We start from the raw sequence: 24293 nt of genomic DNA, 5'->3' as shown, positions 1-24293 counted from the left end.
CTCTCTGTATCAGCTCTGTGGAATTTGGCTCATTTTCTGTATGCTGGTATTTTCATCTAGTGCCTGACTTGAAAGGCAAAACTGTAAAGGAAAGAAAATGTGTTTGTGTTCTTTGTTTCTTTATGATGTATGAACACACAACCTCATTATTTTTACTTTAGAAATGTTACAAACATCAAATCATGTCTTCCTTTATTATTATTTATTTATTTATTTTACTAGCGGAATAAAATACTGGAGTGGGATGGCTCTCATTCTTCTGTTGAAGAGGGACCGGTGCCAACTCTTTTCAGCCAGGGAGTCTAAGTGTTTGGCAAGAGTACAAGTTACACAGGTGTCCAAAACATTTGTTAACAAGCTGAACAAAAATCATTCATTTCAACTGATCACGCTGTATTTCCTTAATAGCTGCAGTGACAAACTACTAGCTCCCCAGTCATCTATAAAGACTTCCTTGAAAGACAAGGTAGAAGAGATCTGAATTTCTCATGTAAAAACCAAGCAGGAACTCTACCTTCGAAACACACACAGATGCCGCCTCCTGTCTTTTAGGACTTCTTCATCCTTTTCTTTCCCCCCAGGTCTCCCCACACACACACACACACAAACACACACTTTTTCCCCTCTGCAGGGAAAAAGGTAATCTTGAGCTGCAGACTAAAAGAAATTTAGCTGATTTATAGAATGACCTTGTGCAGAACTCCATTTACTTGCATCCCTTCTCATTTCTGTGATGAATTTTCGTAAAAACTTCAGACAAAACAATTTACCCTTTTATTTTAGCAAACTCTAAATACCCTTTTTGCTTTGGCTACAAATGTATGGAAACTGCCTACTAATTGAATCAGCAGTCTATAGATATGGTATCATGATAAACCACTCCAGGATCATGATAGATTTACTGAGGTGCTGGCTATACGTACCAGAGTGGGTACAGTGAATATCTGAACTGAGAGTGCAGTCACTGAGATACTTCTATCATGGTCATCACTGATGTATTCTTTTTGCAACAGCTTGTAATACTGTGAAAAGGAGAACATTGGGAAAATGATTAACAGCTAAAGCTAAATAAAACCAAAAAACATTTAATTTAATTTCACTTGGAAGAAACACTACAGTTAAAACAGATGTCTTTATCACTCCCCAACAGCTCCAGATCAACACACATGAACTGCACAAAGCCCCATATCTAGAAGAGCACTTAATGTGGTTAACTTTACACAAGAGTAGAACCACTGATTCTTCTTTAAAGTTAAGCACATGCTTAGGTGCTTTGCCGGATGGAATCTAATTCCTTTATTTCCCACACTGCCATCCTTCTCCAATGAGGGAAACAAAACACACACACACACACACAGTCAGTCTCTTAGCTCTTGAAATTACAAGAATCATAAAATAGGTCTTTATCCCCTCCACAAAACAGAATATGGACTGTTCTGTTGAAGAGCTGCCACCAAAAGCTCTAAGGATTCAGCATAATTCTTTCCCTTACATTTCCATTCCAAAGAGGAACAATGTCACTCACATTTTTCACTCGTAATATAAATGGATTGTCTCTCATAACAAAAATGTTCTGCTAGCCCTTACTTCATGTTTATTTCTCAAATATTGCATTATCTTTTTGAAAAAAAAAGATCAGATAGTTTACCCACTGCTTCAATGGTAGCAGAAATCTAGCAGCATGTAGTAAAGCTATATATACACTGTGCTCATCACAGTTGCACATTAGCATCTACATGTCTAAAGCGGGGATTGAAGCAAGGACCTTGAAGTCTCATATTTTTTTGGCTGAGCTAGGAGGGTTGCTAACGCACTCCATGTTGGAAGTTCATTAGTTTAAAATCAAAACAATTCTCCATAGTTCTAAACTTAATACCAGAATGGCAAGTCTATGGCTTTTATCGTCCATTCCATTAGGTTATGGCTGAACTTGCACCTCATTTTAGATTAGAGAAAGATTGTTGGTTCTCTGGGCCAAATTGCCTAGCACCCATCTCAACTAGTGAATACAGCTTACAAGTTTTTTATATGTTTTGGTTTTTGTTGTATACTAATTTATATCCTTAAGTGGATACAGTATTGCTTCTCAGACACTTCAGCAACTTCTTTCAAGGTTGGAGCATGAAGAACTGTTTTGGACTAAGTATCCACAGAACTTTATTGCTACAATGTGATAATGAATAAGTTACACGTGTATCTAAATAATCCTTGACAAAACCTTATTGAGAATCCTGAATTACAGATGGACAGCACCTATGCTGCATTTCTGTACAAACTGCAAGTTACCTTAAAACTGATATCAGTACGGATGTGAAAAAACAAAAAAAAAAACTTTCTGAAATTAGGCTAGTGAACATGAAAAATATTTATAAAACACCATAAACAGACGGTTTTATGGGGTTATCAAGTCAATGTACATTTAAAGAGGGCATAAACATACCATGTATTCTCTGAGTAACCATTCCACTCTCTCATAAATATCTTCCTCGATATATTTTAAAAATTAAAATATATTGTTAACTATAATTTAAAATTCCATGGTCATGGAAGCACAAACAAGAAGAGTTAGGAAATGAAAATCAGTTTAAGATTTCATCCATAATTTTTACTCTCCCGTTTTTTTCTGAGGACATCACCTGTTTAAAATTTATAACCACAATATGTAAGAAAATATGAACATCTAGTTACCTTGACAAATTCAATAGCAAAAAGTTTTTTGTACTCCATTTCCATGAAAAAACTGCTGAAAATAAGTTCATGAAGGATCTTCCTTGCCCCTGTGAAGATAATAAAATTTGTTTTACTCTTACTCCACTAAACACTATTTTTTTTTTGTGCAGGAAAAGAGCAGGTGGAAAGAGAAGGAAACTCCATATCATTAGAAGTATTAAGACAGTTATGCATATACACATATAATCAACCCACTGGCAAGTAGCCTATTATTCATTTTAACAACATTCATTAGGTAACTGCTTCAGAGCTCTGGTAGATACAGGAATCCACTTGTCCAACATGGCTCTGTTTCCCCCCACCCGCTTGGGACACAGTGAGCTCAACTTCCTTTTAGCTTTCTTTGAAAGCCAATGAGCAAAGATCTAAGACCAGTCCACATTCAATGTTTGTAGCAATTACACTATATAGAATTTAGAAACAAATAAGCTAACATGCTACGAGCACCAATATACCTGTGTAACTGCGTCCACATGACAGGATTACAACCAAACTATATTAGTTTCTAAACTGATAATTAAATCAGTATAAGAATTGTATGCAGACAGGTTTCTTTAAATCATCCAAGTCATGCGTGTTAAGCTTTCTTAGCTTCGCTGTTTAAGGGTAACAGATCCTCTTTGACATTTTGTGGTTTTACTTAGTTTGGAAACAGGAGGAATGTTCTAGTTCTGAAGGGTTGCGTCTCCATTTGTGAACAGTTTCTGGGCTCTTAAATCTTTTATGCCAATCAGGCATATCATTCTCTTCTCAGACACTTTCTACTCTGGTTATTTTGTATGGAATATCCTACCACTCTCAGTAATGAAGGTGCGTCTTCCCTTTGTCCTTTACTTAGCCATTATAGATACATATATAAACAATTATACTTATGTCACTGTAGCTGAAATGTTTTCATACCTTCTATTTTGTAACATTTTACATTTGAAAACTGAGAGCAGGTTTTCATCGTCAAGTTACATTCCCAGAGTACATCCTCCAAAATATGTAAATTTGAAAGGAAAGGATAAGGAGGCCAACACTTAACAAAACTCAATCATATTCTTAAACTTCAGCTGCCCTAGAATTAAGAACTACATTGAAGACTTAACTTATACTACTATGGCTTCCATTTTAGGGCATTTATTTACTTAGCATATTTAACAAATATATTAAAGTGGATTGCAACTTCAGTTCAGAGTAACTTACATACACCCACCCACCTTTATGAAGTTTTGCATCCCAAAGCATCAACATGCTTATGAGGCAGGGCTTTTCAGAGTCAGCTTCCTCTTTGAGGCATATTTGACAGAAGATCTGGCGGAAGTCACCTAGACAGAGAAATACATTAGTTTGTGTAATGTCATTGAATAATCAAGGGGTCCACCCAACAAAATACAAGTCTGTTTAAGAGATAATTTCATACAGAAATTACTTCTGGATTCTGATCTTAAAAACCAAAATCACAGATCACTGACTAACCTTAATATTTCTACACAAGTGTGATCTCAGCATACCTTGTTGCTCTGCAGAATAACTTCCCTAATTTCCACAGAGTAGAGTTACCTACTTACGAGAGAAATTTAGGGAGTTGTGGAGGACTGACATTTCACTAGGAAGGGGGTCAAGACAGCCTTGCACAGAAAATTCTACACCTGATCTGAACACAGGTGAGCAGGCCAGGTTGGGATGTGACTTTATCTCTTCCAGCCCCTACACAGGGTACTCTTACGAAGTTGGATTACATAGGCTTTGTGTAAGATTCCAAAATGTCATCTTATATTTCTTTAAAGTTATTGATAAACAAATTATTTGCAGAAGTAGGATGAATGTATGATAGCCACTTTTCTAAAGACAAAAGCATTGGTGAAAGAGAATTAGGAAATGAGTCCTTATATTAGAGGTTTCTTATGTGCAATGCAATTTTGCAATCAAGAAGCAAAAACAGTGGTGATTTGATTCAGTTTAATAAGGACTAAACCTAGCACCCACTTCTCTGAGAAGAGAAAGGGGCCTATGAATGGATTTTTTGTTTTATTTTCTAAGCAACATTCTAAATTTGGAAAAATAACGAGTCTGGAGTGGACCTGAGAGTCTCTTGTTAACACAGTCAGCCTTTGGGCCTCAGGGAGGAGAATCTAAGTTTTCAAAAAACAATCTAACCATTTTCATTTTGAAGAATCTTGAAAAGAAACACATTATTAGGACTGAAAGGAGCAAGCAGCTGGCTTCTGCAGCAAGACACTTTAAAAATCTCTTCTCCACACACACTTTATGTAAAATTAGTCAGTTAGGTTTGGAACGTTCCCAAAGAATCAGCACACAGACAGGAAAGCCACCTAAAGAGTCTCCATGAGATTCTGGAGGCGGGGAAAGGAGGGGAACACACCATAACAGTTTGAGGGGTGAAGTGATGAAAAGATAGATATATTATTGCAAGGGAGAAGAGAGAAACAGATTATTTATTTTAAGGGGAGAAAAATGGGAGTATTTTAAACAAGGGAATATCACATGTATTGCTGCCTAAAGAGATATTTTTTGAGGGTACATCTTGCTAAAGTTTTGGCAGCCCATTACTGGAACAAAGTAAATTATATGCTTACTTGAATAGCTCATAAGTTTGTTCAACCAAGAACCAAGACGCAAAGCAAATTTCTGATGAGCCATAACATCAGCATGCAGAACCTCCACATGAAGCGGTCGTTGGGAGACATTCTCAGAGTGCCTCTACAAGTCAGGTAAAAACAAGAAAATAAAGTTTGAAGGAGAGAAGGCCCAGAAGTTCTAATCTTCTTAACCCGTTCACGAACCCTCCTCTCACTTAAGCAAATTTTTGCTTCAGACACCTAAACCAGCTGACTCCCGATTTAGGACAGTGTTTAACACGTGTATCTAACTTGACCAAAAGATGGTGGAATAAATTGTATCTCAAGGGGTTTAAAGAAAGATTATAAAAAAATCTGCATGTATTAAGTTATAAAGATTACATAACAAAAATATAGACAGACAAATTGAGTGAGGTAATATATTTTAATCGGACCAAATTCTGTTGGTGAAAGAGACAAGCTTTTGAGTTTACACAGATTCTCTCTAATATCCTGGGACCAACACGGCTACATCATCACTGCAAATAACAAAAAAAAGGTAATAAAAAAAATACAAAGAACACCAAAATTTGTAAGACTGGAATAAAGATTTCAGGAAGTTACCTTGATTTCTTCCTTTGCTTCCTGACAGGATACATAAGTTCCCTCTTTAACAGCCCTACGACCCTGTTTAAATAACAAGGAATTAAATAAGAAATGAATAAATAAAATATTGAAAAAAAAAAGAATAAATTAAATTAAATTAAATTAAAAAAAGACACTTCGGCCAGGTCCCTGCTAGGTGACATTATTCAAAATAAGCAGGCAGCACAAGGCAGGTGTGGTGAGGAAACAGGTATCTGACTGCCAATTAATTTTATCTAAAAATTACTAAACAAAAATAATTCAATTAGGGTTGATAAGTGGGAGAAACAACAATTAAATAGATGGAATTAATAAATAATTGTTTCTCATGAAATTAGTTCAGGGAAACCAAAATCAAAAGATGGAATTATCGATACAGACTATTCAGGAGACTATTATTTTAGTAGCAGGGGTTCTTTTAATGCACTAGGTGACGCCTCATAATCAACAATTATTTTCTTCAAAATTAAGAAAATATTTAAATAACTAAAATAAAGAGAAAAATCAATACACAAAATAAATCAATAAGTATATAAAATGACAAGAGAATATTAATACACAACTCAATCAGCAATGAATAGGCAAATGAGATAAGCATATAAAATAAAAGGTAAATGAGTATTAAAGTATTAATACTTAAATTAACTTGTAATTACTTATGTAATTCTAAAATGTAAGAGAAAAATCACAACAAAAATTGATTAAATATTGGCAAAATTTCTATCATAGAAGAATAAAACTCAAAGCTATAAGAATCAACAACCATGCTATATTCAGTCATCTACTCAAGGCACTAAATATATCAATGGGTATTTGAACTTCTCTACATGAGCAACTAAACCATGGCAAGCTGGGGTGTGAATCTACCCTGACGTTACTGTGAATGTGGTCCAACGTCCATATGCATTCTGTTGATCTGTTGAGTTTGTTAGAATGTTTTGAGCTGCATTCCAATGAACGGTTAACGAAGGCCATGATCAACTACTGCAGGGCAGGTTCACACCCCGGCTTGCCGTGGTCTAGTTGTTCCTGTAGATAAACCCTAAGGCCTTGTCTACACTGCCACTTTACAGCGCTGAAAAACACACCCCTGAGCACAGTGCTAGTGCCATAACTACACAGCCATGTTAACGTGGCAGCACTTTAACGTTGGCATCGAAGACATACCCTTAGTCTCCTACTGAGAGAGGCTAATGATTAAACATCATTAACATTTCAGTAAACACATTAAGTGTAAAGTAACCAAGGTAAATTCAATTAAAGTAAATTAGGTTATAAAACTATCTAAAAAAATCTCCTAGATTAAAGAAAAAGAATAAAACTGGGAAAAATAAATAGGATAGTGTACTTGAGTTTAATAACTTAAATGAGACTAGTAAAACAACAAATAATTCTCCTCAGCTCTATCTTAAGAAATCAGAATTCTAGGACTAAACAAAGGATTTAACTAAATGAATTCAAGGTCATATGACAATTACAGCTCACCATTAATCAGTGTTCAGACACAGCTGTCTAGCTAGAAATTGTTATTTCTATGCAAGCTGGGATATAAATCACCCAAGGAAGGAACAGGTAGGGTTCTCTCTGTTTTGGTTGAATTAATAGGCTAAACGGAAATGGTGAAAGATAGTAACAGAGTCTAACCAAGTATTGTGTAAGGTGGCGGTCTCAATTTTACACAAGGCAAAAAGTTTAGAAAAGCTGAGTTAGACGTGAGACTCCAAAAACAGAAAACCCAATAATAAAGGGGGGGATTTCAATTAACCCCATATTGACTGGGAACATGTCACCTCAGGACAGGATGCAAAGATACATTTTCTAGGCACAATTAATGACTGCTTTTTGGAGCAGCTAATCCTGGAATCCACAAGGGGAGAGGCAATTCCTGACTTCGTCCTGAGTGGAGCACAGGAACTGGTACAAGAGGTGAATAGCTTAATCATCAGTATTAGCAACCATAATATAATTAAATTTAGCATCCTTGCAGGGGGACAATACTAAAGAAACCCACCACAGTAGCATTTAACTTCAGAAAGGGGAAAATACACAAAAATGAGGAAGTGAGGTAAAAAGAAATTAAAAAGAAAAGCCACAGGAGTGAAATGCGTGCGAGCTGCACAGAAACTATTTAAAAATACCATAACAGAGGAAGAAAAAAAATGTGAATCCATAATTTAAAAAAATAATAAGAGGACCAAAAAAAATCACACCATGGCTAACCAACAAAGTAAAAGAGGTGGTTAGAGACAAAAAGGTATCCTAAGTAAAATACTAATATGGGAAATAGAGAGTAACGTTTACACTGGACTTGCCAAACGTTAAGTATAATTAGGCAGGTCAAAAAAGAATTTGAAGAATAACTAGAAAAAAAGCACAGAAACTAAGAACAATTTTTTTTTAAGTCAGTCAGACGCAGGAAGCCTCTAAACAATCAATGGGGGCACTGGATAATCAAGATGCTAAAGGAACACTTCAGGAAGACAAGGCCCAGGTGAATCCTATGCATCAGACTACACTGAGTACGTGAGGAAGGTTCCCACATCTGAGCCATTCTTTTTAGGTGATGCATTTGAGGAACTGTCTCACACTGAGGTGTCAGCAGCAGAGGTTTTGGAACAAACTGATAAATTAAACTAATAAATCAGCAGAACCAGATGGTTTTCATCCAAGAGTTCTGAAGGAAATCAGATACGAGATTGCGGAACTACTAAATGGTATGTAACCTATCAGTTAAATCAGCCTCTGCACAGATGATTGGAGGATGGCTAATGTGATGACGATTTTTTTTTTTTTTTTAAAGTCTTCAGAGGCAATTCTGGCAATTACAGGGTCAGGGAGCAAACCGGTTGAAACTATAGTAAAGAACAGAATTATCACACACAGAGATGAACACAATATAGATACATAGATACTAAGGTCAGAAGGGGACCATTAGGATCATCTAGTCCGACCTCCTGCACAACGCAGGCCACAGAATCTCACCCACCCACTCCTGCGAAAAACCTCTCACCTATGTCTGAGGTGCTGAAGTCCACAAATCGTGGTTTAAAGACTGCAAGGAGCAGAGAATCCTCCAGCAAGTGACCCGTGCCCCATGCTACAAAGGAAGGCAAAAAACCTCCAGGGCCTCTTCCAATCTGCCCTGGAGGAAAATTCCTTCCTGACCCCAAATATGGCGATCAGCTAAACCCTGAGCATATGGGCAAGATTCACCAGCCAGATACCCAGGAAAGAATTCTCTGTAGTAACTCAGATCCCATCCCATCTAACAACCCATCACAGGCCATTGGGCCTATTTACCATGAATATTTAAAGATCAATTAATTGCCAAAATCGTGTTATCCCATCATACCATCTCCTCCATATACTTATCGAGTTTAATCTTAAAGCCAGATAGATCTTTTGCCCTCACTGCTTCCCTTGGAAGGCTATTCCAAAACTTCACTCCTCTGATGGTTAAAAACCTTTATCTAATTTCAAGACTAAACTTCCTGATGACCAGTTTATATCCATTTGTTCGTGTGTCCACATTGGTACTGAGCTTAAATAATTCCTCTCCCTCTCCAGTATTTATCCCTCTGATATATTTATAGAGAGCAATCATATCTCCCCTCAACCTTCTTTTAGTTAGGCTAAACAAGCCAAGCTCCTTGAGTCTCCTTTCACAAGACAAGTTTTCCATTCCTTGGATCATCCTAGTAGCCCTTCTCTGTACCTCTTCCACTTTGAATTCATCCTTCTTAAACATGGGAGACCAGAACTGCACACAATATTCCAGGTGAGGTCTCATCAGTGCCTTGTATAACGATACTAACACCTCCTTATCTCTACTGGAAATACCTCGCCTAATGCATCCCAAGACTGCATTAGTTTTTTTCACGGCCATATCACATTGGCGGCTCATAGTCATCCTATGATCAACCAATACTCCAAGGTCCTCCTCCTCCTCCGTTACTTCTAATTGATGCGTCCCCAGCTTATAACTAAAATTCTTTTTATTAAACCCTAAATGCATAACTTTATACTTCTCACTATTAAATTTCATCCTATTACTATTACTCCAGTTTACAAGGTCATCCAGATCCTCCTGTATGATATCCCGGTCATTCTCTAAATTGGCAATACCTCCCAGCTTTGTATCGTACACAAACTTTATTAGTACACTCCCACTTTTTGTGCCGAGGTCACTAATAAAAAGATTAAATAAGATTGGTCCCAAAACTGATCCTTGAGGAACTCCACTGGTAACCTCCCTCCAGCCTGACAGTTCACCTTTCAGTAGGACCCGCTGTAGTCTCCCCGTTAACCAATTCCTTATCCACCTTTCAATTTTCATATTGATCCCCATCTTTTCCAACTTAACTAATAATTCCCCATGTGGCACAGTATCAAAGGCCTTACTGAAATCTAGGTAAATTAGAGCCACTGCGTTTCCTTTGTCTAATAAATCTGTTACTTTCTCAAAGAAGGAGAACAGGTTGGTTTGGCACGATCTACCTTTTGTAAAACCATGTTGTATTTTGTCCCATTTACCATTGACTTCAATGTCCTTAACTACTTTCTCCTTCAAAATTTTTTCCAAGTCCTTGCATACTACAGATGTCAAACTAACAGGCCTGTAGTTACCCAGATCACTTTTTTCCTTTCTTAAAAATAGGAACTATGTTAGCAATTCTCCAATCATATGGTACAACCCCTGAGTTTACACATTCATTAAAAATTCTTGCTAATGGGCTTCCAATTTCAGGTGCCAATTCCTTTAATATTCTTGGATGTAGATTATCTGGGCCCCCCCCAATTTAGTCCCATTAAGCTGTTTGAGTTTTGCTTCTGCCTCAGGTATGGTAATATCTACCTCCATATCCTCATTCCCATTTGTCATGCTACCATTATCCCTAAGATCCTCTTTAGCCTTATTAAAGACTGAGGCAAAGTATCTGTTTAGATATTGGGCCATGCCTAGATTAGCCTTGACCTCTACTCCATCCTCAGTGTTTAGTGGTCCCACTTCTTTTTTCTTTGTTTTCTTCTTATTTATATGGCTATAGAACCTTTTACTATTGGTTTTAATTCCCTTTGCAAGGTCCAACTCTACTTGACTTTTAGCCTGTCTCACTTTATCCCTACATGCTCTGACCTCAATAAAGTAGCTTTCCTTGCTGATCCCTCCCATCTTCCACTCCCTGTATGCTTTCTGCTTTTTCTTAATCACCTCTCTGAGATGCTTCCTCATCCAGCTTGGTCTACAACTCCTGCCTATGAATTTTTTCCCCTTTCTCGGGATGCAGGTTTCCAATAGCTTCTGCAGCTTTGATTTAAAGTAATCCCAGGCCTCCTCTGCCTTTAGATCCATAAATTCTTCAGTCCAATCTACTTCCCTAACTAATTTCCTTAATTTTTGAAAGTCAGCCCTTTTGAAATCAAAAACCCTAGTTGCAGATTTATTTTTGTTAATCCTTCCGTTCAGTTTGAACTGAATTAACTCATGATCACTTGAACCAAGATGATCCCCTACAACCATTTCTTCTATGAGATCCTCACTACTCACCAAAACCAAATCTAAAATGGCATCCCCACTAGTCGGTTCAGCAACTATGTTGGGGAAGAATCAACTTGGCTTTTGTAAAGGGAAATCATGCCTCACCAATCTATTCAAATTCTTTGAGGGAGTCAACTAGTGTATGGACAAGTGATCCAGTAGATATAGTGCAGTTGGACTTTCTGAAAGCCTTTGACAAGGTCTCTCACCAAAGGCTCTTAAGCGAACTAAACAGCAATGAGATAAGAGGGAAGGTCCTCTCATGGACCAGCAACAGAGTAAAAGGAAATAAAGGGTAGGAACAAATGGACAGTTTCCATAATGGAAAGAGGTAAATGCAGTGTCTCCCAAGGATCTGTACAATGACTTGTGCTATTCACAATATTCATTAATGATCTGAAAAAAGGGGTGAACAGTGAGGTAGCAAAATTTGGGGACAATACAAAATCACTCAAGACAGTTAAATCCAAAGCTGACTGAGGAGAATTACAAAGAGTTCTCACATAACTGGGAGATGGGACAACAAAATGGCAGATGAAATTCAATGTTGATCATGCAAAGTAATGCACACTGGAAAATAGAACCCCAACTAGATATACAAAATGATGGGATAAATTAGCTGTTACCACTGAAGAAAGATTAGGATCATCATGGATAGTTCTCTGAAAACATCTGCTCAAGGTGCAGTGGCAGGCAAAAAAGTTAACAAATGTTAGGGACCATTAGGAAAGGGATAGAGAAGACGGAAAACAGCATAATGCCACTATATAAATCAATGGTACGCCAACACCTTGAATACTGCATGCAGTTCTGGTCGCCTCATCTCAAAAAAAAAAAAAAAAAAGATATATTACAACTGGAAAAAGTACAGAGAAGGGCAACCAAAATGGTTAGGGGGGTATGGCACAGTTTCCATATGAGTCGAGATTAAGACTGGGACTGTTCATCTTGGAAAAGAGACCACTGAGGGAGAGTATGATAGAAGTCTATAAAACCTTGAATGGTGTGGAGAAAGGGAATAAGAAAGTGTTATTTACCCCTTCACATAATACAAGAACTAGGTGTCACCCAATGAAATTAAAAGGCAGCAGATATAAAACAAACATAAGGAAGTACTACTTCACACAACACACAGTCAAGTTGTGGAACTCGTTTACATGTGATACTGCGAAGGCCAAAAGTATAACTGGGTTCAAAAAAGAAATAGATGCAGCCCCATGCTCTGAGTGTCCCTAAACTTCTAACTGCCAGAAGATGGGACTGGACAACAGGGGATGGAACACTTTGTGACAGGGTCGGGCCAGATGGCTACAGGAGAGTAATAGAAGGCAGATATATTAGCCCCAGGTTAAGAAGGTCCCTTTTCCCTCAGTAAGGTAACAGGGAAGGTTCCAGAACAATCAGGAACCTTCTGGAGACAACTAAGACAGACAGGCTGATTAGAACACCTGCAGCCAATCAAGAAGCTGCTAGAATCAATTAAGGCAGGTTAATCAGGGCACCTAGGTTTTAAAAAGGAGCTCACTTCAGTTTATGGTGTGCGTGTGACGAGCTGGGAGCAAGAGGCACTAGGAGCTGAGAGTGAGAATGCGGACTGTTGGAGGACTAAGGTGTACAAGCATTATCAGACACCAGGAGGAAGGTCCTATTGTGAGGATAAACAAGGTGTTGGGAGGAGGCCATGGGGAAGTAGCCCAGGGTGTTGTAGCTGTCACACAGCAGTTCCAGAAGGCACTCTAGACAGCTGCATTCCACAGGGCTCTGGGCTGGAACCCGGAGTAGAGGGCGGGCCTGGGTTTCCCCCCAAATCCTCCCAAACTCCTGGTCAGACACAGGAGGAGTCGACCTGGACTGTGGGTTCAGAAAAACAGCCAAGCTGAGGGCTGCCGTGAAACTCCAAGGCAAGCAAATCCACCAATAAGCACAAGACCCACCAAGGTAGAGCAGGAACTTTGTCACAACTTGATAATTCCCCTGTTCTTTCATTCCTTCTGAAGCATCTGGCACTGGCCATTGTCAGAAGACAGGATACTGGGCTAGACAGTTCACTGGTCTGACCCAGTATGGCCATTCTTATGTTCTTAAGTATAAACACTAGCAACACTGATATACAAAAAAAATAATTAAGGAGCGCAGTGCTCCTAGTAATTGGAATAAACAAAGATAAACCTGCAACAATTTAAGTTACCACACACAAAGATGAAAGTAGTTTAAAAGTATAAGGTATTAACCAGTGATGAGCTGCCAAAAGCTGAAGAACCGGTTCCTTCACTCGCTCTGGGTCTTCAGTGGCATTTCAGCAGCAGGTCCTTCAGTCGCTCCGGGTCTTCAGCGGCACTGAAGGACCCGTCGCCGAAGACCCAGAGCGAGTGAAGGACCCACTGCCGAAGTGCCACCGGAGACCCGGAGTACCGCCGGATGAGTTAAATTAAAAAGGGATTCTCAAGGGAGCCTCCCCAGCCGAGAGCTCAGGCGGGCCAGACAGGATGGTCCTGCGGGCCGACTGTGGCCCATGGGCCAGAGTTTGCCCACCCCTTTAACTACCAGTTCTAAACCGGCTTCAAAATTTAACAACCAGTTCACGTGAACCGGTGCAAACCAGCTCCAGCTCACCACTGGTATTAACACATCAGATAATTCTGTGGTTAGAAACATAAAATTAAAGCCAGCATAAAAATATTCTTGAATTTACAACATATAGCAATGAGGCCTGAAGTGAGTTTTTGAAGTTAGAAAGATAGTTTCTCTTACTCACAATGTAATGTTAGAAGGGAGAGAAATCTGAGGATGCTTCTTTCACTGGCAAATAACTCATTCACACACGCAACCACAGCACAGCTACGAGGGGGTGAGTGAGTAAGACACAGCACAGAGCAGAACAGTATTTTAAACTATGTTACTAGTTCTCAGTAGCACTTACAATTAGGAACTGAGTTTAAATAAGATAACAAAACAATGTATTTTCACAGATCTAACAATCTACAGTTCAATTCCAGATACTTGAAATACACGGTAAAAACAGCTATAAGCTCAAGGCTAGTTCTTTAAGCAACAGCAAAATAACTTTAATAAGCTGGTAATAGTTAGATCACCCTTAACATAAAAAGTGCAAATATAATTTCCTCACAATTACAGTGTCCTCTAGGTGAGGAGCAAACAACTGAATTTAGGCACATGTTGTTACAAGGCATTAAGTTACATCCAACCATGATTACTGTAGAAGATTTCAAATGTTAAGGCTAGTTTAAAGTTTTATTTCTTCCCTACTTCTACTATAATCTTTCTTGGTATTTATTTGGAATAAGGACATCTTAACAGGGTTTATTATTTTGGAATGTCAATTCAAGGATCCAGAACAATGGTCCAGATTTATGGAACCAGAATCTAAACTACAAGGAAGTACAGGATTCTAGAAAGGTAGTATTTTTGCTCTCCAAGGCCAATTTCTGGCTTCCTTCAAAGCCCAGAAATTCCCTATGGAATCTCAGCAGTAAATACTTATTCTTAAATCTTTCTATGCTTTCTGTCATCCAGGGAGCCTTCTGGTGTGCTGATTATTTCTTCTTGATATCTTTCATCTTCAGGACAGCTTTCTTCCCTAAGGCTCCTTATATTTGGGACTTTAAAAGTCCCAAAACCCAGGTTCTTCTCAGGAAAAAGGACTTTCTTTTAACAAAAACTCTCTCTTTAGAGAGCAAAGTCATTGAACACTGCTTACATGAATAGGAGGGCTCTTCTTGGTTCAGAATCTGGACACTCAGCATTCAAAACCTCAGGACTTGCAATGAACACGATCTCCAAGGTGAAGAGAGCTGGATCTCTTAAGTGGAGAGAGAACAACGAACTGAGATTTTGCAACACTTTTATGAGTTCTCTTCATTCTGTTGTTTGGGGGACTAGCCCAACTCCAAAAAGGGAGCAGTTTATTGCTTCAGACATCTTTCCATTGGGCAGTCCAAGATTTTGGGATGTATGCAGATCTGGTTGCAAGTAGTAAGACCTGACAGATCCAGTGACATCACATGTTTCCTCCCATCCAGCAGATAGCATCCAAGCTTCAGAAAAGTCCACCTTTCCAACGGTTTCCAGCCTCTCCTTCAAATTCCCTAATTTTATCTTTGTTTAGCATTGTTTAATTAGAGCATACACTAACCGAACTGTCTTTTGGCTCAATTTCTGTTGTGACTTCTGGAATAGAGCCCTGCAACAAGACCAGACCCAATGAAACCTGACTACAGGTGCTGGATTCAGGATGGGTTGGGTTGGAAAACAACTGGAACTTCTCATGTCAGGTTGGATGGATTCAGGTCTGGTTTACTAATTAGGCTCAAGTAGACCTCTATCCCTGAAACATTTAACAGAATAAAATTCTCATAGTTCGTTGTAACTTGGTAATTACCTTCTAGAAGCTTTATTCTTTTCTTCTTAAACTCTCTTCAAAATTAAAAATTAAGTTTATCTCCTCTTAAGGGTAGGAAGAATTTTCCCCAATTTGATTTTTATTGTAAACAACTTCCAGACTTCTTATAAAATCAATATTTGAATTCCAAATGGTTACAATACTCTAGCTATTTTAAGCATGGTCTTAGATACTTCAAAACAACTGCAACACAACAACAAGAGTCCTACTTCTAATAATATCTTCTAAATACAATTTTACAATTGCTACACTTAATCTTTATACATTTCTAGATTTACTAATATAAGCATACACTATGATTGTATCCACCAAAATTTGTTATTAAAAATATCTTCATATATATGAATTTATCCAACTACAGTATATATTTCCAGAAATACCTACTCTATTACAAATTTCAGAGTAACAGACGTGTTAGTCTGTATTCGCAAAAAGAAAAGGAGTACTTGTGGCACCTTAGAGACTAACCAATTTATTTGAGCATGAGCTTTCGTGAGCTACAGCTCACTTCATCGGATGCATACCGTGGAAACTGCAGCAGACTTTATATACACACAGAGAATATGAAACAATACCTCCTCCCACCCCACTGTCCTGCTGGTAAAAATTTATTTGAGCATGAGCTTTCGTGAGCTACAGCTCACTTCATCGGATGCATACCGTGGAAACTGCAGCAGACTAAAATTTATTTGAGCATGAGCTTTCGTGAGCTACGGCTCACTTCATCGGATGCTATTACCAGCAGGACAGTGGGGTGGGAGGAGGTATTGTTTCATATTCTCTGTGTGTATATAAAGTCTGCTGCAGTTTCCACGGTATGCATCCGATGAAGTGAGCTGTAGCTCACGAAAGCTCATGCTCAAATAAATTGGTTAGTCTCTAAGGTGCCACAAGTACTCCTTTTCTTTTTACTCTATTACAAAAAATCTTTGTTTGAACACCTCTAGCTTTAATAGAGATGTCATTAAATTTGGCCTTAAAATTCTATTGTTCTCCAAATGGCTAAAAAACCGATTGTTTACTTTTCTTAATCTTCTGAATTGGGGTATTTTGTGAGGTGATTACTTAAATTAATGTATTCCTTTGTACATTGCTAAGAGGTGCATTAATGGTTGTGTTGGAACCATTGTTTAGTTTGCTCAAAGGTAATAAAATTTCCAAAAGCAATTTGAGATGTGTATTTAGACACACTCAGGTTTATGGTCTCACTTTGCCAGCTATAGCTTCTTTAAGTGGAATCTTGATCCTTTTAGCCAGGAGTCATTGCCTGCATTGACACAGAGAAACTGAATGTAGCATAGTTTATGTAGATTTCTGTGTCACTTACTAGGAGATGACTTGAAACCTCTATTTTGATATTAATTATATTTTAAGACCTTTTGGTGTGTCACATCTCATTTCTGATGTTAGTGTTTTAGTTTAATGCAGGCTTACTCAAAGTGTTAAACAGAAATTTAAATGAAGAGAGCAGGAGAAGGAACAGTTTGGCATGTGTGGGGACACTAAGAGGCATTTGTTTATTTCTGGCCTTACAACCATATAGTCCTCTTGAAGGTAACAAAACAACATTCATATAGTTAGAAAGGTCAGTTACCTTATGATGTAGGAAAAAGGGTAATAAAACCAATTAAAACATCTCAGGATTCAACTGATGGTAACTTGACCTAAAAAATGAGGCCTTTGTTAGGGTTTAATACAAGAATACAGGATTCAAGTGTGAACTTTGTCACTGCTTTATTACCTTATAACTTCTCAGTAAAAGAATATTAAAATTGCATAAATTTGGACAAAGGGTCTGATTTTTGGCCCATCTTCTGTGTGGTGCCTAGAGTCCATTTAATATAGTGCTCTAGGAATTCTGAGATAGTAATCCACTTGGTACAAACAAACAATCTCTGGATAACCCTACCAATTTGAATTAAATTAAAACAGCAAGTTAAAAACAAACACATTCGCATCATCATGTAAGAGGAACAAATTGGTGCGACAAAATGGAAGAACTGGACTTCTGCAAAATACTCCCATCCAGAAGCAGTGTCAGTTTTCATCCTAGCAGAAAGTGGACTCTTCCTGAACTCTTTTCTTTCAACCTTTGCCTATCAAGTGATTTCCTAGTTCTGAGGATCAGATAGTGGGAATGTTCAGAGCAACATGCAACAGCACGCTTAATGGAGTCTGGAACAACGTTGACAAGAACTGTCTGGTCCCAAATTCCAAAGAAAAGAAAATACAAGTGTGGCCTTTAACATGGCCCTTCCACATTGCAGAATTTGAGAAGAGATGAAGAGAAAGCAATAGCTTCCTGTAAACATACTGCCATTAAAGCAAAGTACATTTTGTGGTACATTTTGTGTAGCGAACATCACAATTTCCACTGCATTGTAAAAGCATACTCAAGTCAAGTTAGACCTAAAATTTAGGTTTTATTATTAGAAATAACCATTTATATACACCCTAAAAACACAAATATTACCTTTTTTTAAAGTTACTATGGAACTATTTTTGGAAAACAGCCTTCTGTAGTGTATGTAGCCCAAGCAATGTAGCATTGTCCGAGCACATGAGAAGCTGAAAGTGAGACTAGACAAAAATAAACTAATTTTTTCATAGTCCAAACCAAGACAAATATTGAAAGTAAACAGCACTAATGGTCAAAAGCAAGTTTTTAAAAATTCTTCCAATTTTAATAAAGGATATGTCCGTCCATATGTATAAAATCTTTGCATACGTACATGTGCACACTTCATAATTTTGTGATGCATACAGAATGCCCCCAAGTAATTTTTGAACAGATAATTAGGAATGTTTAATGTTGTTCTGAGAAACAAAAAGTGGAACGGTCAACATCAGCTTCACCATGGAATTTCCCTGGTTTTAATAACTTGCATCACAACTTTAAAGATTATTACAGGACAGAAACTGAACCAGAAAAATTATAAAAGTGTTTGCACAATGTAACCTACTATTGAATAGGCAAACCAATATATTTTTATTTTAGTGGTATGTCTGAAATGTGTCGTTTTCTCATCCAAGAAGTGCAAATCAGATAAGATAAAACTAACCTTTATAACAAAGTTAGAGAAAGTTGGCAGTGTTAGACAATAGATGAAAGTGGATCAACCTCAGCTAAGAAATCAGTTGCTTCTCCCCTCCTCTGGACCCTGGTTTGTGTCTTCAACAACAAATAAGCATGATATGAAAACCAGATCACCTTCTTTAATAGCATTCATATTCCATGCAACTACAATTAACAATTAGGTTGCATTATCTGTCATTGTCTCTTTCCAAGCTCCAACATCACAGCTACAGTTACTACGATCAGAGAATGAGAGAGAATATAGAGAAGCAGCGTATAATCCTTAAAAAGAGAATTTCTATTTCACACGCACTGCACTGACCTCTTTATCTATGGCAGTAGTGTGCAACTGGGCTTCCCCGAGCTCACAACCAAGCGCTCTCTGGAGACTGTAGATGACATGGTCATAAGAATGATGTTCATCATTGAAAAGGACACAGTAGTAGTGGTCTGTCTTCTCTCTACTGGGGATAAGCCAGTTATTTCATTAGATGAGCAAAGAGAAAATAAAAACCATCTCCTATCCAGATATTGGCTACAAATCACTTGCAAACTCCTGGGAGAAAGTGACAAATATATCCAAATAAATGCTAGGGGAAAACTGAGTTCATCAACTTCAGATTCTGAAAAAAGGCAAGCAGTTCCACCTCTCACTGAGACAAGAACAGAGCATGATAACTATGCACTGACCACTGATTACAAGAGGAGCATCATGATCTTCTTGGTGATACAAAGTACTTTAACAAGTTTTGGAAATTTAAGACTAACTACACTTCCACCCCAAATGAAAGTTTTTACATGCTAGTTTTCCTTGCAGTTGATAACTAGAAGGTCAATATTTTTATGTTAATGCCACTCAGGAATTTAGGAATTGGGTCTTCACTGTCACACCTAGCTCAAACTGGAGGTCAGTCCAGTGAAGTTTTGAGAACTGTCAACAGATTTAAAGGGCACGGTAAACTGTCATTCTCCTATAGGCCTAGGAAGTTTAGTAAGTGCTTCCAGAAACTGTGCAGCTACACTGTGGTGCTGAGACCAGTGTAAGTGCTAGTGTTAGTATATGGCTAAGACTCAAGTGGTTTTCGCACCATGTAATGAAAACCAATCAAAAAAGGCCCTCCCCTCCCCCATCCTACCTCACCCAAGCTGTCTACTTAGGACACTAAACCAGCTCAAGTACAACCAGGTATTTATGAAAAAAGAAAAGGCGGACTTGTGGCACCTTAGAGACTAACCAATTTATTTGAGCATAAGCTTTCGTGAGCTACAGCTCTCTAAGTCTCTAAGGTGCCATAAGTCCTCCTTTTCTTTTTGCAAATACAGACTAGCATGACTGCTACTCTGAAACAAGGTATTTACGTACTCTGCTAATCCTGTAGCTGTTTCTCCTCTCCCCCTGGCACTTAAGGATCCCATTCTGCTCTCGTCACCAATCAAATGAATGGTCTCTTTTCATCTTGGAGGAGGAGGAGGATTTTTGAACAATTTCTATTGTGGTTAATTGGACACTATTATATGCAAAACGTTCCCTGAAGTGTTGTACCTTTATAGAGATTATAGTCCAGGAATGTTATAGTTCTATTTAGAGATCTGGGTGTTACGAAGTTTATATAGGGTAGCAAAAAACCTGAATGGCAGTTCCAATACTTAGAAATCATTGGCAATATCTCCCACCTGGTCATGAGCACAGGAGGCAACTCCTTCTCTTCTTCCCAGATAGTCATATCTACAATGTATTTTAATACCGACGGGAACATCTTCTTTGCTTGTGCCATTAGTTCTTCATTTAACTGGCATTCAGAATTCTATAAGATAGGACAAGATATCAATATGGAATATAGATATACTAAAACGGAGAAAAAAACTTGGTAATATAGCAGCTGATTATTATATCCTTTCCAGAAAAAAATCCTTGCCATATAAGTATAATTTAAAGAAACAATAAAAGTACTGAATTTGATTATATGCAACGCAAAGCTGAAATCATATTACAGTTGTGTGTGTGTCATTAGAAAGGTATATTGACCTCAGGCATAATGGTAAATATATTGCCCTACAATACACTCTGGTATATTCACTTTACACTAAAGGGAGCAAGACTAATGAAGCTGAGGAGAATGAATGAGAACTGCACAACCAGAAAGATATCTTTTGTATAAGAACACAGCCCCACTGAAGCCTCTTTGTGACATTGGGGAAAAGTGAAACACACCTCTTTTCAATTCCTTGCTATCACTACCTGCAAAATTTCTCAGAAATAATCCAACAACAGTTTTATCCACCAAATCAAACACGATATAGGTGCATTTTTAAAGATACTAGTTAAGAAAATAAGATACAGAAAAACATGTAAACTTCTCTGATCTAAGCACAGGCTGTGAAAAGCTTCATTAAATGGGTTAGGAAACTTAGGTTACAAAAGTAAAAAGGATGGCAACATTGCTTCTGACTCATATGAAGATGTTCAGGCCTGGATTTGTCATCTATGAACTGCAGTCCCTGATGTCTCATCCTTTCAGTCTGTTTGCATATTCTCCCAAAATGTCTGTAAGTCATCCTTTCATGAATCACTAGGTAACCAAACATACAGATACAGCCATCAGCCACAGATCTCTTTCACTGTCACCCTTCCCTGTGAAAAGAAGGGATTGAATATGCGGGACATTAATAATAAGGGAATACTACATCTTTTGAATATATGGAATGGCTTCTTATATTGGTATCCACGTTTAGAGATGTAAATGGAGAAACTTCAGAGATTTGTGACCTAGACACAGCGGTTGATATTTTCAAGGCAGTCCAGCGTATCTGGATGCATTTTCCATTAATTTTACGGTTGCACTAAACTGCTTGCAAATCTCAGAATATATATGTTGTATGGGGAGAAAGGGAAAGAAAATGGGGAGAAAAGAGAATTACCAAAACCAAGATCTCAAATCCAGATTCCATTCACATGGAATAGTATATGGTTTGATAGAAGTGGGTATAACATATTGGTGATATAATTAGATATTGTCAAGAACCATGACTTTGGAAACTTCCTAAAGCAGCATGCAGTTTCACGTAGCCCATAAGCTTCTAGGTGGCATAAAAAAAAGAAATCAAAACTACACAGTGTGCATGTGGTGGGAAACCTGGAATAGAAATGAAACAAGTAATGAAGTGAAATGACCAATGGCTTCCACAGTTCCTAGAGAGTTTTCCTGTCCTGATGAGCTTTAGAAGAGGAATTCCAAGTCAAGGCTGCCAACTAAAATGTCTACAGATTTTATAAATATCTTTCTCTGCACCCATGTGATGATTTGAAGTCAGGTTCTTACAGATCCTGGGTATTAGAGGTCTTAAATATCTGGGCTTAATTTTTTTCCTACTCCAACTATACTACTAATGTTCTTAAATTTGGAGGAGAAAGGATAAGTGTCAGGCAGAAGCTTTGTGAATTGGGCTTCATAGAAGCACTGTTGTGTTGAGCTAAATTTCAGTTACAGTATGGCATCTGAAGGGGTAAATCGTACCAAGCACAGACCTTTGGTAAAGGATAAAAACAGGCTGCTATAGACAAGGATATTCCAAACAAAAGGCAATCAACCCTGTAATGAAAAGACTTCCCCCTGTCTTCCTCCACCCTCCCTCATTCAGGTGAGGAAAGTATGCAGATAGAGCACCTCTCTCCATATCTCGCTCTTTAATAGATACCAAAAAACTCCTGGTAAATTAATGGTTTCTCTGGGCTCCTAAAAAGGGACAAAAAAAGAAAACACCCAAACCCAGAATGGACAAGATCTTTTTCCTCTCTCCCCATTACAAACTTACAGGGAATGAAACGGAGGATGTGTTCGGCCTGTTCTCTCCCCCCTCCCTGCAATGGCAGCTTGGTTCCTCTCTTTTCTTTCAGGGAAATGGTGAGAACTGTTACCATAAAGACAGGTTTCAGAGTAACAGCCGTGTTAGTCTGTATTCGCAAAAAGAAAAGGAGTACTTGTGGCACCTTAGAGACTAACCAATTTATTTGAGCATAAGCTTTCGTGAGCTACAGCTCACTTCATCGGATGCATACCGTGGAAACCGCAGCAGACTTTATATATACACACAGAGAATATGAAACAATATCTCCTCCCACCCCACTGTGCAGGACAGTGGGGTGGGAGGAGATATTGTTTCATATTCTCTGTGTGTATATATAAAGTCTGCTGCGGTTTCCACGGTATGCATCCGATGAAGTGAGCTGTAGCTCACGAAAGCTTATGCTCAAATAAATTGGTTAGTCTCTAAGGTGCCACAAGTACTCCTTTTCTTGTTACCATAAAGCTTGTGGATAATTAAGAATTAACTGCATAAGCCTGAAAAATACCTGTGAGTCCAATCCTGTAATCAATTGTACAAAATATTCTTAACTTCCTATGCTAACTTCACAATGTTTATGAAACAACTGCTACATTTCACCTCAGAAGTGGCTATATTTCACCTCTGCAACAATTTGTACAGTAAGTATCAGTTAGCAGAGACAGTTGGAAAGCTTGACGATGAAAAGCAATAAGTAAATGATATTATATCGTATTCAGTTACAAGAACTGCATGAAGATGGAATTAAGGTACAGAGTGCCTAACATTAATTTAAAGTGCAAAAATTAAAAAAAAAAAAAAAACACCCAGAAGAACTGTTAGAAAGTCATAAAAAGCAAAGTTTAGGTTAAAACTTAAGAAATGCAAATATTTGAAAGTATCGAAAATGTGTGTTTGGATTTTAAGTTTAAAAACTAACTGATTTTCTTGGCTAGTAGTCAGGTATTTTTAATCCCTATGATGTTCCTGAAAAGGATTTTTACCCTTAAGTTACAGACATGTATACCCAAATTTAACGATCTTAAAGCTTTTCAAAAATGTTATTACTATTTACAACATGCATTTGAAGGTAGGATGCAAGCTACCCTTGGGAGCCTGGGACAGGGGATACTAGGGACCAGGGAGCTCTGCAGGGCATTTGGAGCTGGAAGGCAACAATGAGCAGTCAACGCCCTGAGAAAGCCTGGAGGAGCAGAACAACCACTCTTTAGCCACTGTTTGGTTTGAAGCATCTGCTTTTCTGGGCTCCGTTTCCCAGACTTAGATGTCTAAAAGTTTGTGTAGCACCTTTTGATTGCAAGTTCTGGTTTTTGAGGGGTTTGGGTTGGTTCCCCCCTCACCCCAACCCAAGGATACTGAATTTTACATGTGCATGCCTTATATTATGTTGTAAATACTAGCAACAGACAAGATGCAAAAAATTGTCTAGAGTGTTTTTCTTTAATGTAGTGTATTGAAACTTGTCCTTTAACATTT

At 38.0% G+C, this 24293-nt stretch overlaps 1 protein-coding gene across 4 annotated transcripts in view; it reads right to left on the bottom strand.

The window, feature by feature from the left end:
• The window catches only part of UBR1 (ubiquitin protein ligase E3 component n-recognin 1), a 149748-nt gene that overhangs the window by 108457 nt on the left and 16998 nt on the right, over positions 1–24293 (bottom strand). For 2 of the 4 annotated variants that reach the window (XM_073348599.2, XM_073348601.2), the window contains exons 5-11: positions 20649–20779; positions 19297–19435; positions 5919–5981; positions 5313–5436; positions 3933–4040; positions 2689–2777; positions 924–1022 (exon numbers count right to left, since the gene is read on the bottom strand). In XM_073348599.2, coding sequence (XP_073204700.1) covers positions 924–1022; positions 2689–2777; positions 3933–4040; positions 5313–5436; positions 5919–5981; positions 19297–19435; positions 20649–20779 — 753 coding nt within the window. Of the gene's footprint in view, positions 1–923; positions 1023–2688; positions 2778–3932; positions 4041–5312; positions 5437–5918; positions 5982–19296; positions 19439–20648; positions 20780–24293 lie in introns of all 4 variants that reach the window. The other 2 variants (XM_073348598.2, XM_073348600.2) reach the window with 1 other exon arrangement.

The sequence above is a fragment of the Lepidochelys kempii genome, chromosome 6, assembly GCF_965140285.1.
Source record: "Lepidochelys kempii isolate rLepKem1 chromosome 6, rLepKem1.hap1, whole genome shotgun sequence".
Lineage (NCBI taxonomy): Eukaryota > Metazoa > Chordata > Testudines > Cheloniidae > Lepidochelys > Lepidochelys kempii.
The sequence above is the reverse complement of the archived record's forward strand: the minus strand, read 5'-3'. Positions and strand labels throughout refer to the sequence as shown.